The sequence below is a fragment of the Brachycentrus maculatus genome, unplaced genomic scaffold, assembly GCF_059751285.1.
Source record: "Brachycentrus maculatus isolate JH-2025_06_01 unplaced genomic scaffold, ASM5975128v1 h1tg000342l, whole genome shotgun sequence".
NCBI lineage: Eukaryota > Metazoa > Arthropoda > Insecta > Trichoptera > Brachycentridae > Brachycentrus > Brachycentrus maculatus.
In genome coordinates this window covers 225,001-242,043 of record NW_028281091.1, presented here as the reverse complement: position 1 = coordinate 242,043, position 17,043 = coordinate 225,001, and the positions used below count along the sequence as shown (strand labels likewise).

The window sequence follows — 17,043 nt, the reverse complement described above, 5'->3', positions numbered from 1 at the left end:
ATAGATCATAGATATACATGAAGTTATAATAAATAAATTGATATTCAGCACTCTGAAGGTTGATACCCACCATGATCCCGTTGTTGGTCCTCACGCTCTCCCACACCTTCTGGATGATCTCCTCGTAGGACTTCAGGTTGGTCTTCTTCTTGGAAGACCCGCTGGAGACCAGTCGCGCGAACGAGCCGCCAGTCTGTGGAAACAAAACCAAAGAATTCTTAGGCCGTACGGTCGGACTGCTCAGAGAACATACCAGATCTTCTTCATTTGAGGTGCGAAAATGTAAAAATAACCTCCAGGTGGAGAAACCCAGATTTTTGCACAAGTATTTAATAATAATAAATCCCTTACCGCACCCCAATGGTGCATAGGGCACTGCTTCATATAAACGCAGTGTTATCTCGATCGATTACACATGAAGGAAAGGTGATCAGCCCTCCGCTTCAGGTACCAGTCCAGTGTAATATTGAATAAATATTAGAGTGAAAAAATCACTTATATTTATTAAACCCCCCTGGGAATCGAACCCGGGACCTCCAGAACGGTAGCCGAGCATGCTGACCATTACACTACGGAGGCACAAGTATTTAGACACACTCAAAATGTTGTGAATAAAATATCTGGTTAAATTATGAGGTACGTAAAATTTTTAAATATTATCTAGTCTCCCAGTATGTAAAAGTTTGCGAAGGATCTTGCATACACATAAAAAATATTATTATTACGGGGCTAGGATAGAGGTAATAATAACTCGTAATTAGGATGCAATCGGTTTAATCAACAGGTCGCTACAACAGTACAATCTCAAGTGTGTCTAGCATCCCCTGCATTCGTCTCATAAGGGATATAACGTAAACATTCCCCGCGTACACCCCGCCCTGCCCCTAGCGGGCGCACAGGGTCATAGTTCATGTTAATACAAATATTACGCCGTAACATTATATTAAACCATATCCGCTCCCTAGGTGAGCATATAGAGCCCACAAACTGTCTCCAGGCTTTTCTGTCGGCTGCCAGCTCCCTTGCGTCCTCCCAAGTCAGATCCGCGTCCCGAAGTTCCGACGAGAACTGCCGACGAATTGTCAGCAGTGGTCGGGAACCTGATGCCTTGTAAAAGAGGCAAGCTCGCCGGCGGCTCTCGGGAGGCATGCGGAGTACGTGGCCAAGCCAACTGAATCGCCATTTCTTGACTTATAAAATGGTCTCTTCTAAATATAAACTCACTCGGTCTCTAATAGACAGAGATGTAAGAGCGCAAGACTCAGTCGGTACTTAATAGATAGAGATGGAAGATCGCAACACTTGTCCAGTCTGTGATAGATGGAGAATGAAGACCGCAAGACTCACTCGGTCTGTGATGGATAGACTCACCCGGTGCGCGGGCGCGCAGACGCAGTTGACGAGCACCTTGAGCGCGGCCTTCTGCACCTCGGCGTCCTGCACGATCTCGCCCTCGGCGGCGCCCAGCACGATGTTGGTGCCCACCGTCTGCGCCTCGTCCGGCATCTCCACGCCCTCGCACAGCGTCAGCAGCGTGCGCGGCGCCACGCAGCACGCCGAGATCACGTCCAGCGCCGACCGCACCGTCTCCGCCCTGCAACGACACACTCCCGTCAGCCACAGGTTATTGGCTGTTCATCATAGCCGATGTAAGGGCCCCATTAGATACACTTGAACTAACACTTGAAAGTCAAATGTAAAAAGTGTAAATAAAAAACAACTCGACACTGGCTATAACACCCAAGATGGGTGAAAAGCCATCAAAAAGAAGAAGAAGAAGACCCCATTAAATGGAAAACTAGGGACCCTTTCGCATCTTGGCTATTTTTCACTTCAAAGTCGGATTTAAAAATTCTTCTTCCTCTAACCCTTGTCCGTACCCACCATTGCATAGGGCACTGCATCGTATAGAAGCGGTGTTATCTTGATCGTTGAATACGCGAAGGAAAGGTGATCAGCCTTCCGCTTCAGGTGCCAGTCCAGGGTCCTATTAAATAAATATTAGACTGAAAAATCAGTAATACATATTTATTTTGTCCCTCTTTGGGAATCGAACCCGGGACCTCCAACATGGCAGCCTAGCCTGGACTTTTCAAAACAGATTCGGTACTGCAATCCGCAAGCGTGTAGGCCACTGGAGTGACCCGAGAAATCACCTAATGCGGCACTGCAATGACTCCTTAATGCCCGCAAGAGTCGGGACTAAGACCACTCACCTCCCGTTGAAATTCCACTCGTACGAGAAGGCGATGATCTGGAGGAGCAGCGTGACGCCGCCGAGCCGCAGCAGCTGGTCGCAGGGCGCCCAGCGGGTCCAGGCGGCCGCCTGCAGCCGCTCGATCTGCTCCTGTATTTCCTCGGGGGTGGACTTGCAGGCCTGCATCGGACGGGGGGCGTTCAGTAACGAGGCGCAACGCAGGGGCGGACATTGACCCAAATTGCCCGCGATGCATTTCACTCAAAAATATTAGTATGGATATAGATCTTTTTCTTCAAACCCTTATACACACCCCAATGGTGCATAGGGCACTGCATCATATAAACCCAGTATTATCTTGATCGTCAACACATGAAGGAAAGGTGATCAGCCCTCCGCTTCAGGTACCAGTCCAGGGTAATATTGAATAAATATTAGAGTGAAACATGACTTAAATATTTATTTTAATAGTCACGCCCCCTTAAGAATCGAACTCGGGACCTCCAGTATGGTAGCGGAGCATGCTGATCATTACGCTACGGAGGAGGACAGTATAAAATAGGTCTGTTTAAAACTTTTATATATATATTTGCCCGCCTCCGTAGTGTAATGGTCAGCACGCTCGGCTACCGTTCTGGAGGTCCCGGGTTCGATTCCCAAGGGGGGTAAAATAAATACAAGTGATTTTTTTCACTGTAATATTTATTCAATATTACCCTGGACTGGTACTTGAAGCGGAGGGCTGATCACCTTTCCTTCATGTGTAAACGATCAAGATAACACTGTATTTATATGACGCAGTGCCCTAGAAAATCGCATCTGATTTATCATTTTGTGATTCACTTGTAATTAGTATACTGAGCGAAGGATGAACGAGAGTCTAGTAGGATCCCGGGAGTCGAGTAGCATTACACAAAGTGAAGGATGAATGACTAGGTGCTGTACAGATGGGAATTGGGTAACTTGTGATTAGTATACCGAGTGAAGGATGAGAGTCTAGCGGGCGTAGTGTGGTACCTTGTAGGCGGGCGGCTCGGCCTGCATCTCCCCGGGCCGGCCCTGCCGCCGGAGGGCGCCCGCGCGGTGGTGCAGGTGGCTCTCCAGGTAGCGCTTGAGCGCGACGCACACGTGGCGCACGATCTGGCGCGCGGCGCAGGACTCGTCCTCCGACAGCCGCACGTCGTCCTCCACCGACAGGATGGGCAGCGTGGAGATGACGTTGTAGAGCTTGCGCAGGCCGTCCTGCGCGTCGAACTCCTCCAGCACCACGCGGAAGTGGAAGGAGAAGCCGAAGAACATGGTCGCGTGGCAGCGACCCGAGTCGTGCGAGCACTCCAGCAGCCAGAGCGCGTAGCTGACCAGGTCGGACAGCACGCGGCGCGGCAGCAGACACACGCGCTCCATGGCCTCCTCGCAGTACGCCAGGTAGTACATGCAGATGGACACGCCCGTGGCCGCCACGCTCGGCCGCGGCACCTCCAGGAACCTCTGCAATGCGAGTGACCATTTACGTGACCATGTGAGCAGTCTGTATATGTGAGCGTCTGGCTGAGTGAGTGTCCGTCTATGTAAGCATCTGTCTATGTGAGCGTCTGGCTGAGTGAGTGTCCGTCTATGTGAGTATCTGTCTACGTGAGTATCTGTCTACGAGAGTATCTGTCTATGTAAGCATCTATCTGTCTATGAGACCATATGTTTTGTAAGCATCTGTGTGACTATCCTTCAATGAGAGAATTTGCCCATGTAAGCATCTGCCTATGTGAGCATCTGTCTATGTGAACATCTGACTATATGACTGTTTGTCTACGCGAATAATAGTCTATGTAAACATACACTCGCATAGCGTGTGATACGAGCACCCTTCTTTATGAGCATCTGTATATGCAAGAACCTGTCTATGTGAATATCTGTATATGTAAGAATGTGACTTTGTGAGCATCTGTCTATGTATGTAATCGTTGCGTAAGAAGTTGAAATAATGATAAGGAAACCTGCAAGCCGTTGAAGTTGATGAACTCTATGGAGAACTTCTTGTGGCAGAGCAGGGCGGCCAGGTACTTGAGCGCCTCGAAGGCCAGCCTGGAGTCCCTGGACTCCCGGAGGTTCACGTAGGCGAGGATCAGCTCCAGAGCGTTCTCCGCAAACACGTGACTGAGGAACTGCAACAGAAAGACAAACATTTTAAAAATTGATTTAATATAGTTAGCTATGGTCAGCTGGAGTGTCCCTTAGAGATGAAATAAAGAGTTGACGTATTCGTGGGAGCCTGGCTGTAACAGGCATCCATAGTAAGGTAGGGGAAAGGCAATTGGAGGTGGTATGGCCACATAGGGCGCAGAGACCCTGATCATATTGTGAACCAGGCAATCGCCATAGAAAGGCATCTAGAGGAAGGCCAGAGAATTCATGGGTGCTGCAGACAGATAACATGATTCCAAAGCATGACCTAGATGGCGTATTTCCAAATACATTCGCCTCATAAATTTGTTTTACCATACTTTCTTCATTCATTGGTTCCACGTGCCCAAACCATCCCAAGCCGCCATCCTTAGTTTGCTGGATAGTGCTCATCTCAGCCTTGCACCCTTTCCTTATATCACCATTGGAACATCTACCATACATGGTCTTGCCGCACTGAGAGATGGCATCCCGACTGCATCCAGTCTACTCTCATCCTTCCCAAACCATCCCAAGCCGCTTTCCTTAGTTTGCTGGATAGTGCTCATCTCAGCCTTGCACCCTTTCCTTATATCAGCCATTGGAACATCTACCATTGGAACCATTGGAACATCTACCATACATGGTCTTGCCGCACTGAGAGATGGCATCCCGACTGCATCCAGTCTACTCTCATCCTTCCCAAACCATCCCAAGCCGCCTTCCTTAGTTTGCTGGATAGTGCTCATCTCAGCCTTGCACCCTTTCCTTATATCACCATTGGAACATCTACCATACATGGTCTTGCCGCACTGAGAGATGGCATCCCGACTGCATCCAGTCTACTCTCATCCTTCCCAAACCATCCCAAGCCGCTTTCCTTAGTTTGCTGGATAGTGCTCATCTCAGCCTTGCACCCTTTCCTTATATCAGCCATTGGAACATCTACCATTGGAACCATTGGAACATCTACCATACATGGTCTTGCCGCACTGAGAGATGGCATCCCGACTGCATCCAGTCTACTCTCATCCTTCCCAAACCATCCCAAGCCGCCTTCCTTAGTTTGCTGGATAGTGCTCATCTCAGCCTTGCACCCTTTCCTTATATCACCATTGGAACATCTACCATACATGGTCTTGCCGCACTGAGAGATGGCATCCCGACTGCATTCAGTCTACTTTCATCCTACTCCACGCTACACTCCCATACACTAGGGTTGACTCAGCCATTCACTGCCATTTTGGCTTGTATTTGCTACAACTGAATTGAATGCCCTGTCTCCTTGCATACTTCCATATCCCATACATCCCATGAAGTTCCTCACCTCCTGGTATTCCCCCATGGGCGTGAGGTACCGCAAGATGAGCATCTGTCTCGTAGCGTCTGTCGGAGGATGAATTTGGATATTGCCTGAAAAAAATAAACACACAAACTTTAACGAAAGTAATGTAACATATTATAAGTTTTATAAAATAAAACTACTGCGCGTTAAACAGATTTTCCATATCCGGTACGGGGACAAAAAAAATGGGCCTTTATGGATTTGCCAGTATTTGGTATGGGCGCAAAAAGTGGGCCTTTATAGATTCGCCAGTATTTGGTATGGGCGCAAAAAATGGGCCTTAATGGATTTGCCAGTACATAATTGGTATGGGTGCAAAAAATGGGCCTTAATGGATTTGCCAGTATTTAGTATGGGCGCTAAAAATGGGCCTTTATGGATTTGCCAGTATTTGCTATGGGCGCAAAAAAGGGACTTTATGGATTTCATATAATTTTTTGACATCTCATCAAAGATGAAGAAGAAAATGGAGGTCTGGGCATTTACGGGGCTGACGACCGTCATAGGCTGGTTTAAGTGATCACTTTACACACGTGTAACATTCTACCCCTTATTGACAACCACAGATTTACAGATTTACCCGTACCTGGCAATACATCTAGTCATGGGGGGGGGGGGTTCTATGGCAAACATTTATGGGGGCCCGACATTTATTGGTGACGGAGATCACGGGGAATGATCTGCCGTCTAGGCGTGAGGGAGATGCTTGTGACATATGACTAGCTGTTGAAGTGTGAAGGAGAAGGTTACAGAGAATGGCCTGCTGTTCAGGCACGAGAGAGATAGATGATCATGCCTGAATGGCCTGCCGTCCAGGCGTTAGGGAAATGCTCATGATATATGGCTAGCAGTTGAGGTGTGAGAGAGATGCTCATGGCATATGACTAGCTGTTTAGGCATGAAGGAGATGCTTACTCCTGAATGGCCAGCTGTTCAGGCATGAGAGAGATAGACAGTCATGGCTGAATAACCTGCCGTCCAGGGGTGAATCAGGCGCTCACCAGGGAGGAATCGCACTTACCGATGACGTAGGTCTCCATTTCGGCCCAGGAACTGTTGCTCGCCGTGTCGGGTGGAGGGGGCGCCTTGGCCGTCGGCAGCAGCGGGATCCCCCGGGGAGGAGACATCATACCTTCGGCCAGAGGGCCTGAGTGAGAGACATTAGAAAAATCAAATATTCATTATGATACATATGAGTTGTTGACAATGTAAAATGTAAAAATCAAATGCTACTAATATATATTGATGTCCTGGTTCCAACCCTAATGTATGGAAGTGAAACATGGAGTTGGCAAAAGAAGAATGAAAGTAGACTGAATGCAGTCGAAATGCGATCTCTCAGAAGAATGTGCGACAAAACGATGTATGATAGATGTGCGAAAAGTGAAATAAGGAAGGAATGCAAAGCTGAGATAAGCATTATCGATAAAATTAAGAAAGGTGTGTTGAGATGGTTTGCTGGCACAGACGTGTGCCAAACGCACGCCCAGAACTATCCAAGCAGCCACAGATTGTATGCGAAACGCACAATCAGCACTATCCAAGCTAGCAGACTGTGTGCCAAAAGCCTGACTATTCGGGTATTTCAAGCACATCATGCCAAGTCTTCTTCTGCTCCTATTAGCACTACACAAGCTGACACACACTGTGTCCCAAACGCACGCTGTCACTATCCAACCTAGCACAGACTGCGTGCCGACTACGAGTAAAAAGAAAAAAATCTGCCAAGCAATACTATTTTTTTTTTTTGAATTACCCGACGTTGAAGTTACTCTGAAATCTAGCTACGGCTTATGCAACACCGTTTATCATGTCCCCACTCAGGCTTCAACTTTATAAGTTTCACAGCCTATGCCTACTCGTGAGGGGATCAACTCTTTATATTTAAAGTTACTATAATTTCATGTACTTCATGAGTGAAAATTCTAGGCAAAAACACTCGCTGCCAAGAAACAATACTCACTGGTGACATTGGCATTGATGCTGTTGTCGCTGGACATGGAGGGCTTGGGCGAGTGGTCCCGGGCCGGGAGGGGCTTGATGCCGTTCTCGGAGCCCACGGCGGCCAGCTTGGAGGGCGTCCCCCCCGGGTCCTCGTCGCTAGTGGTCCCGCCGCCGTCGAAACGCACTGGAAGCAGGGCCGGAGCGGTTAATCACAATTGGCCCCAATTCGATAATTCCATTTTTCTGATGAGTTTAATGAAGGTATTGTGAAAGTGAAATTTGTCCGCCTCCGTAATGTAATGGTCAGCACGCTCGGCTACCGTTCTGGAGGTCCCGGGTTCGATTCCCAAGGGGGGTAAAAATAAATATAAGTGATTTTTTCACTGTAATATTTATTCAATATTACCATGGACTGGTACCTGAAGCGGAGGGCTGATCACCTTTCCTTCATAAGTAAAACGATCATGATAACACAGCGTTTATAAGACACAGTGCCCTATGCACCATTGGGGTGCGTATAAGGTTTTTTTTAAATTAATTGTGAAAGTGAAAGGGGCAAAAACTGTTTGTTTGAAAAGACAGATCGGTGTGGCGTTCTGTTCTCTCTGCCTATCCCTGCGAGGGAGCGGCGTGATGGTCAGTCAGTTAGTTAGTCATAATGTTTAACCCTTAATTAGTCGTATGGGGTCAAAGCAATTTCGCATAAAAAAAATGAAGCACTTTCTGCTTCGCATGTGATATTTAATTCATGTTATTTCTTTCAAATATGATAAAATTGATAAAACACAAACATATGTGAGGGCAAGAAAAATTCATCTGTAGCGACAAGTGGCGGTCTTACGTCTCTTTCTGGTGCCCTCCTCGTTGGCGGGGTAGAGCGGGACGGCGGGCGCGAAGCGGGCAAAGTGGCGGGTGGCCTGCTGCGCCGCGGCCGGCTGCGACGGGTGCTCCGTCTGGCACTTCTTGCGCAGCGTGTGCAGGCGCTGCAGCATCAGCGGCACGAGGCGCGCGTTCTGCTCCCTGGGGGCGAGCGGAACATGAGGCCAATAGAACATGGGGCTAGCGGAACATGGGGCTAACAAAACATAGCTCTAGTGAAACATGAAATGGACTAACAAACCTTGACATAAACAACTGTATCTAATAAGTAGAGGGAATTCCAGAAAATATGTGCTAAAATTTGGACACACTAACAATATTGTGATGGTTCAATTTTTTCCACCTCCGTAGTGTAGTGATCAGCGAGTTTATCGAACCAGAAGGTCCGGGTTCGATTCTCAGGGGGGGGGTGAAAATAAATATGAGTGATTTCACACTCTAAGATTTATCGATCAGCCCTCCGCTTCAGGTACCAGTCCAGGGTAATATTGAATAAATATCAGAGTGAAAAAATCGCTTGTATTTATTTGTCTTCCCCTGGGAATCGAACCCGGGACCTCTAGAACGGTAGCCGAGCGTGCTGACCATTACACTACAGAGGTGGACAATATTCACTTATCACAATATTGTTAGTGCGTCCAAATTTTAATAGACCTAGAAAAATGCAAACCAGAAAAGGTGAATACCGTGTGAATGTTCCGAGGATATACCTGAACTGTGAGGCGATGTCCTGGACTTCCATGGCGGCCGCGAGCAGTCCGGTGGCGTACGTCTGCAGCGGCTCTACGGAGTGCTCCGCCCAGGAGTACAGTCGGTGGATCAGACCCTCGTTATCCTGGAAACGGAATCCATACTTGACGATTTGGGAACACATGAAGTCAAGTACTGTCTTATAAAATGTCTCAACTAAAATGCCATTTCTTTCAGCCCACTTTGACTCCCCCTGGATTGAAGCAGACTCCAACCTTTGCCCATATGAACGGAGCTGGCCTCCAAATCCCGATGAACATGAATAAAGACTGGTTTTTAGCAGCTTAACTCTATCCAGCCGAGGTTTCGCATGGTTCCCTCAGCCGTAAGACAAACGTCGGAAAGAATAACTAGTCCATGCCACAGCTAATTTAATACATAAAGCGCATAACACAGAGTCCTGGTTCCAACTCTAATGTATGGAAGCGAAACACGGAGTTGGCAAACGAAGGATGAAAGTAGACTGAATGCAGTCGAAATGCGATCTCTCAGAAGAATGTGCGACAAAACGATGTATGATAGATGTGCGAATAGTGAAATAAGAAAGCTGAGATAAGCATTATCGATAAAATTAAGAAAGGTGTGTTGAGATGGTTCGGACATGTAGGACGAACGAGTGAGGAAAGAACGGTAAAATATATTTTTGAGGCGAATGTTATTGGGAAAAGAAGCAGAGGAAGACCGAGAAAAACATGGCACGATTAGGTATGCCAAATACTTGAAAGCGGTCAGGTTAGGAGTCGTAACAATCGGCGGGTATGTATGAGGAGACGCGTGAACGTGGAAGAGGCGAAGAATGTTTGCAAGGACAGAGTGGTGTGGCGCTGTATTCTCTATGCCTACCCCTGCGGAGAAGCGGCGTGATGGTTAGTTAGTTAGTTAGTTAGTTAAAACCCAAATATATCACTTTGGTAGATAATTAACAAGGGATATGAAAGTGATGCAACAAGAAAGAAAAAAAGAACTCTCTTATGGTAAAGAAAGTCCAAAAGAAGTTTCTGAGGTATCTCTACATTCAGCGCATTTACCATGGGTGGAGACCATGGGAGGTGGAGATCATGGGTCATGAAGAGAGGAATAGACCAGTCCCAGAGGAGATGGGCCGATGGTACTGTTCCATCGCGGGAAGTAACAAGAGAAGTCAGGGAGGAATTAGAAAAGGGCCTCTCAGGTGACGGCCGACTGGGGCGGACCTGATATCAGCATGACCAGGAGCTAGACTCACCTGGAAGACGACGGACATCTCCAATCCGGGCATGAGGTCAAGCGTCAGTCGGCAGGCGGCGATGTTGAGTTTCCGGACATCGCGTCCGCTGATGTTGAGGCGGCTGTAGTAGGAATCGCGGACGTAATCGTTCACCAGCTGAAAGGGCATCGAAATTCAATAACATTAGCCAATCAATGCTTTAGAAGCAATAAAAGAACTGGTCAAATTATAAGCTGCATAAAAATATAGAATTGTGAATCATAAAACAAAAATTGCGGTTTGTCACGGTTGTGTACTAGAAGATTTCTATATTTTTGTCTACTAGATATAAAGGATATTATGAAACCTTGCCAAATATATACACCGTGTGGCGTTTGAGCTGCCGCTTACTCAGAAAACACACAGTTTAAATATTCAGGGCTGTCTTGGGACTATCAAACCTTCGTTGTGGGTAAATCGTGTATCATGGCTGTGTACTAGAAGATTTCTATATTTTTGTCTAGTAGATATAAAGGATATTATGAAACCTTGCCAAATATATACACCGTGTGGCGTTTGAGCTGCCGCTTACTCAGAAAACACACAGTTTAAATAGTTGGGTAATATATCTCAAATAAAACACGGTTTTTTGGATTGAATTCTACATTTATTTATGTATATATTAATACGTGACGCATTTCGTCTTCTCAGGACATTGTGAAACATTATCCTAAGTGTTTGATAATGTCCTGAGAAGACGAAACACGTCACGTATTAATATATACATAAACAAATGTAGAATTCAATCCAAAAACCCTGTTTTATTTTGTATATATTACCCAACAATTCAATATGGAATTCTACCAACTGTCTGCAGTCACAATAAACAGTTTAAATATTCAGGGCTGTCTCGGGACTATCAAACCTTCGTTGTGGGTAAATGGTTGTGTACATCCGGGAAGTATATTTTCTGGAGACGGAAAGGAGATGATAGAAGGACCTACAGCCTGAGGAGGAGGAGAGCTGACCCCGACAGTCTGTAGGGATAGTTGTGATAGAGTCAGGAAGTTTGGATAGTCACCTTTGTCATGAAGTTGTCCTTCTTGAACATGACTTTGAGTGCGTGGCCGAGGGCGCAGGTCGGGTCCGTCCGCGATGGATGCCGCTCATCGAAGGGATCCGGGTCCTTCTTCATGAAGTTCTCTGTCTCCGCCTCGATGATCTCCGCCAGTCTGAAACACACCGCATCATTAAACTTCGAGGAATGTCCACAGTATCGAAATCGGAGCATTTAGTCAATTTAGTCTTGGGGATTATTAAACCATATCCGCTCCCTAAGTGGAGCATATGGAGTCCACAAACTGTCTCCAGGCTTTTCTGTCGGCCGCCAGCTCCCTCGCATCCTCCCAAGTCAGATCTGCGTCCCGAAGTTCTGACGAGAACTGCCGACGAATTGTCAGCAGTGGTCCTTGTAAAGGAGGCGAGCTTGATGGCGGCTGTCGGGAGGCATGCGGAGTACATGGCCAAGCCGACTGAATCGCCTTTTCTTGACGACAGTTGTGACCAAGATTTGCTGCGTCCTACGCCTTATCTCTTCATTCCTCACAAAGTCGAACCACCGCACGCCTAAAATTCTCCGCAGACACCTATTCTCGGCGCTTAGTACACGGCTGCTCTGGGCCCTTGTAAGGTGCCATGTTTCACAGCCGTATAAGAGGAAAATAGTCTTGGGGAAGGGATTTTTAATAATTTTTATTAGTGACTAACTAACTAACCATCACGCCGCTTCTCCGCAGGGGTAGGCAGAGAGAATACAATGCCACACAACTGTCTTTGCAATCGTTCTTCGCCTCTTCCACGTTCATGCATCTCCTCATACATACCCGCCGATTATTTAGACTCCTAGCCTGACCACTTTTAAGTATTTGGCATACCTGATCGTGCCATGTTTTTCTCGGTCTTCCTCTGCTTCTTTTCCCAATTACATTCGCCTCATAAATTTGTTTTACCGTTCTTTCCTCGCTCATTCGTTCCTCATGTCCAAACCATTTTAATTTTATGGATAATGCTTATCTCAGCTTTGCATTCCTTCCTTATTTCACTATTCGAACATCAATCATACATCGTTTTGTCGCACATTCTTCTGAGAAATGGCATTTCGACTGCATTCAGTCTACTCTCATCCTCCTTTTGCCAACTCCATGTTTCACTTTCATACATTAGAGCTGGAACCAGGACTTCACCACATGACCCGGCCACTTTCAAGTATTTGACATACCCGATCGTGCAAAATTTTGCGTTGAAAAAGAGGATCAAGCTGTATATTGTTTTCGGCCCATTTACCGAACAGACGACGCGCATAATGGTCATTCAGTCTACCCATGGTGAAATGGCAAAACATACCGACTACAAATGAACTGTCAACTGTCAAATTGACAGACTGTAGAAACGATATTGCCAGTTTGAAGATCAAACTTATTTTTTTATTATTTTTTTATTTACAACATTTTGAGTGTGTCCAAATACTTGTTAACAAAATCTAGATTATCTCCAATTACGGGAGTTATTTTCATAGTATTTTCAGCCCCGTAAATGCCCAGACTTCCATATTCTTCTTCATCTTTGATGAAATGTCAAAAATATTTTTTTTATTTAATATATTTCTTTACATCTCACCAATAGATGTCTCTAGTGAAGTTCTAGTGATTCAAGAACAAGGTTTCTAAATTGGTTCATATATATAGAACTTCCAAGAATTTGTGTAGTGTGGTTGTCAATAATGGGTAGAATTGGTGAATGTTACACGTGTGTAAAGTGCTCACTTAAACCAGCCTATGACGGTCGTCAGCCCCGTAAATGCCCAGACTTCCATATTCTTCTTCATCTTTGATGAGATGTCAAAAATAATATATTAACTTTTTTATTTATAACATAATACATTTGAATCATTTATACATATGGAGAACTTTGATATTTCGATTCGCTGTGCCTCTCCATTAAAGAGACTGTGCTCTTGTGCTTGGAGAGGGACTTCTTTAAAAAAAACCTTTATAAATAAAAAAATTGACAAATCAACATAGGTGAAGCAGAATATGGGAGTCTGGGCATTTACGGGGCTTATGACCGCCGTAGGCTGGTTCAAGCCAACACTTTACACATGTTTTTTTCACCAATTCTACCCATGACAACCACACTACTCAAATTCTTGGAAGTTCTATAAATGTGTATTACTCAAATTCGAAACATATTGATTGAATTGACTAGAATTTCACTAGAGACATCTATGGGGAGTGAAAGAAGCTTTTCATACCCTATATAAATGTTTGAAAAATATATTCAGTTTTTTTCGAGTGTTTTCATCTGTCGAACCATGAATTGCACAAAACACTATATACAGTATCTACTCAATGAATTAGGGCCACCCATTATTTTTTTGAATACTCTGAAATCTTTTGGATTATTACATTTATTTTACATAAATACTTTAAGTTTTTTATTGACATCTAATATCATGTATATTACCTTCAATAATATGTAAAATATACCTGGATTATTTAAGCGTTTACAAAATTTTAAACCCTTTTTCTGAGAAAGGTCCCTAATTAGCACAGGTAGACAGATAGTTGAAAGTTCAAAAAAAAGCCCTATCTCATTTATTAGTGAAGTTTCTTGAGTTCTGATTGTTGTTTTGTTCAGAGAGGTTATATAGTTATCGTGTCTTGTGAAAAAAACTTAATTTTTAATTTTAGTTCATAAAGTATAATTTTTTTTTGTAAACACAAGTGTTTTTTTGGAAAAGGACAAAATGGGAAAAAGTAAAGACATTTCTGAGGAAAAAAAGTCTAGTGTTATAGTGCTACTGAAATTAGGAATACTATCTAATAGAGAAATTTCAAAAAAAGAAAACGTTTCTCGTCAAACAGTGGACAAAATTTCAAAATCAATAAAAAATCAGTCACCCGCCACCAGCAATCAGCGAAAGAACTGTCGTAAGATTAGAAAAACAACACCGAGGACTGATCAAAAAATCGTTCAAAGTGCCTTAGAAAACCGAAGTGCATCAGCAAAAACATTAAAAATAAAATTGGAAGAAGAGGGTATAAATATATCGGTATCAACACTGAGGCGACGTCTTTACGAAGTAAATCTGAAATGCAGGCGCCCTGTAAAAGTACCAAAATTGACACCACGAATGAAAGCGGATCGATTAAAATGGGCCAGGCTACATCGAAATTACTCGGTAGATGATTGGAAAAAGGTATTTATTTAAATTGAATTTTCAACATATCATTTTAGTCAATAAACTTATATATTTGAATTAAACTTAAATTTTCATTATTTTTCAGGTCATCTTTAGTGATGAGTGCCGGTTAGAAGCCGTGACAGAGAGCCGTCGATTCGTCAGGAGAACACCAATGGAACGTTACAATGAGGCCTGTGTGGTTAAAGTTATCAAACACCCCCCTGCAACAATGATATGGTCATGTATTATTAACAATTTACCTGGGCCGTTGTTTTTCGTGGAAGGAACAATGAACCAAAATTCCTATAAGCAGGTCCTCGAACGAATTTTATTGCCCTTCTACCATACACTCGACCCAACAGAAGGTCCATACACCTTCATGCAGGATGGGGCACCTTGCCACCGGGCTAAATCAATAATAAAAATTTTGTCTAACAAAAATCTGCCTTTGCTCCCCTGGCCTGGAAATTCTCCGGACCTTAATCCTATAGAAAACGTATGGAGCATGTTAAAAAATAAGGTATACTCATTCCCAAATCCGACAGTAGACTGTCTAAAAAAAAAATTCAAAAAATTAGGTCAGAAGACGAAGAAATAAAAAACACGATAAAACAGTGCATTTTAAGTATGCCAAAAAGAATTGAGGCAGTTATTTCTGCCAAAGGTGGAAATAATAAATACTAACTATATTTATATGAAAATATATGCATAATTTAAGCGTAATAAAGTGTTCTTGTGTAAATAAAATTCAATGTTGTTTTATTCAAGGTTTTCTCTGAGTTATTCCTGTTTGAATTGAGAAATTGCGCGAAATTCTGCGTGGCCCTAATTCATTGAGTAGATACTGTAATGAGAAATATAGTGTAATCCATTATTTAATATATATATATATATATATATATATATATATATATATATATATATACATATATATATATATATATATATATATATATATATATATATATATATATATATATATATATATATATATATATATATATACATATATATATATATATATATATATATATATATATATATATATATATATATATATATATATATATATATATTTGTATATATGTATATATTTGTATATATGTATATATGTATATATATGTATATATATATTTATTGCTCACTCCTTTAAGAACGTCATAAATCAAAAAACTTGAGATTTCAGGAGAATGTTTTTAAAGTTTAAAAATATGATACAATGTATTAAAAATAAATATCAAGCCACTTATTGAACTTTTTATTGTGCAACAGATCTTTTTAAGTAAAACCTGACGGTTTTTTACCGATTTAAAAAATATTTAGTTTATTTTAAAAAAATAATTAAACAATGCATTTTCTTCAAAATGCAAAAACAACACTTTCTGCCCTGTAGCGGGTAAATATTAAGTTAAAAATATGCCGCTTTTGCTGGGATATAGAACATTTTCTGGGCATTCCAAAAACATGCACAACTGAAAATTGTCGATTTTTGATTTAAGACGTTTTTGAAAGGAGTGAGCGATATATACACACACGAGTTGCTAGTGTTATATTTTCACAACTTCAATACGGTCAAACCTGAGATATAAATATAGACCGCCCCCTGCGTAGAGAAAAATTCGTTTAAAAATTAATAACCTTATAATTCGTAGGTACAATATGTTTCGGGGTTAGAATACACCGCGCCGAATAAATTAACAAGGGAAAGCCGTTTACATAATACAAATTTACCTTCTTTTAAAGCAAGACAAAGCTGTTTTTGACAAGTGAAAAAAAATACCTTCGGAAACGAGTTAAAAAGCCTTTTACCTTGTTAGTGAAGGGATCGGGTCATAATTGGGGGCCGAGTGTTGGTCTTCCCATTGCTTCAACAGATCTGTCACCTCCTGAGAAGGCTGCAAATCCATTTCAGCGATGTCATATACCCACAACCACCGACCTAACCTCAAAGCCTCGAAGCGTCTTTCTCGCGATTCGCGTGGTTTAAAGCTGTTTTTCGCACCAAATATCACAAAAATATGCAGAAACAAATTATTTTAGACACTAGTTTGGGTTCAAACGCGTCGATTAATCAATTAAAATCAATAATGCAACGGACAGAGGGAAAATGCACTGCACGCTTGTCAGAAGCAGAAAACTCAAGCGAAACGCCATTTTTTTTCGCCGTTCCAAATCTTATTAACGGTTGTCAATATTGTCGGTGATTTTTTGATTTTTGTAACAAAATTATCAAATTGTCATTTCAAAATGCACGAAAGCGATAAATATTTATATTTTTGTGCATTTTTTAAAATGACGTTCAATCTTGCGAGCGTATTGTAGATTTTTATTTTATAATAAAA

At 43.0% G+C, this 17,043-nt stretch overlaps 1 protein-coding gene across 1 annotated transcript in view; it reads right to left on the bottom strand.

The window, feature by feature from the left end:
* mahj (LisH and WD40 domain-containing protein mahjong) overlaps nucleotides 1-16,850 on the bottom strand; it is a 32,979-nt gene extending 16,129 nt beyond the window's left edge. The window contains exons 1-13 of the mRNA XM_088269219.1: nucleotides 16,511-16,850; nucleotides 11,540-11,690; nucleotides 10,498-10,635; nucleotides 9,233-9,357; nucleotides 8,485-8,663; nucleotides 7,663-7,827; nucleotides 6,721-6,846; nucleotides 5,682-5,767; nucleotides 4,189-4,356; nucleotides 3,215-3,685; nucleotides 2,217-2,377; nucleotides 1,372-1,594; nucleotides 71-193 (exon numbers count right to left, since the gene is read on the bottom strand). Coding sequence (XP_088125345.1) covers nucleotides 71-193; nucleotides 1,372-1,594; nucleotides 2,217-2,377; nucleotides 3,215-3,685; nucleotides 4,189-4,356; nucleotides 5,682-5,767; nucleotides 6,721-6,846; nucleotides 7,663-7,827; nucleotides 8,485-8,663; nucleotides 9,233-9,357; nucleotides 10,498-10,635; nucleotides 11,540-11,690; nucleotides 16,511-16,608 — 2,214 coding nt within the window. The 5' untranslated portion in view covers nucleotides 16,609-16,850. The remainder of the gene's footprint in view (nucleotides 1-70; nucleotides 194-1,371; nucleotides 1,595-2,216; nucleotides 2,378-3,214; nucleotides 3,686-4,188; nucleotides 4,357-5,681; nucleotides 5,768-6,720; nucleotides 6,847-7,662; nucleotides 7,828-8,484; nucleotides 8,664-9,232; nucleotides 9,358-10,497; nucleotides 10,636-11,539; nucleotides 11,691-16,510) is intronic.
* Nucleotides 16,851-17,043: the final 193 nt, after the last annotated feature.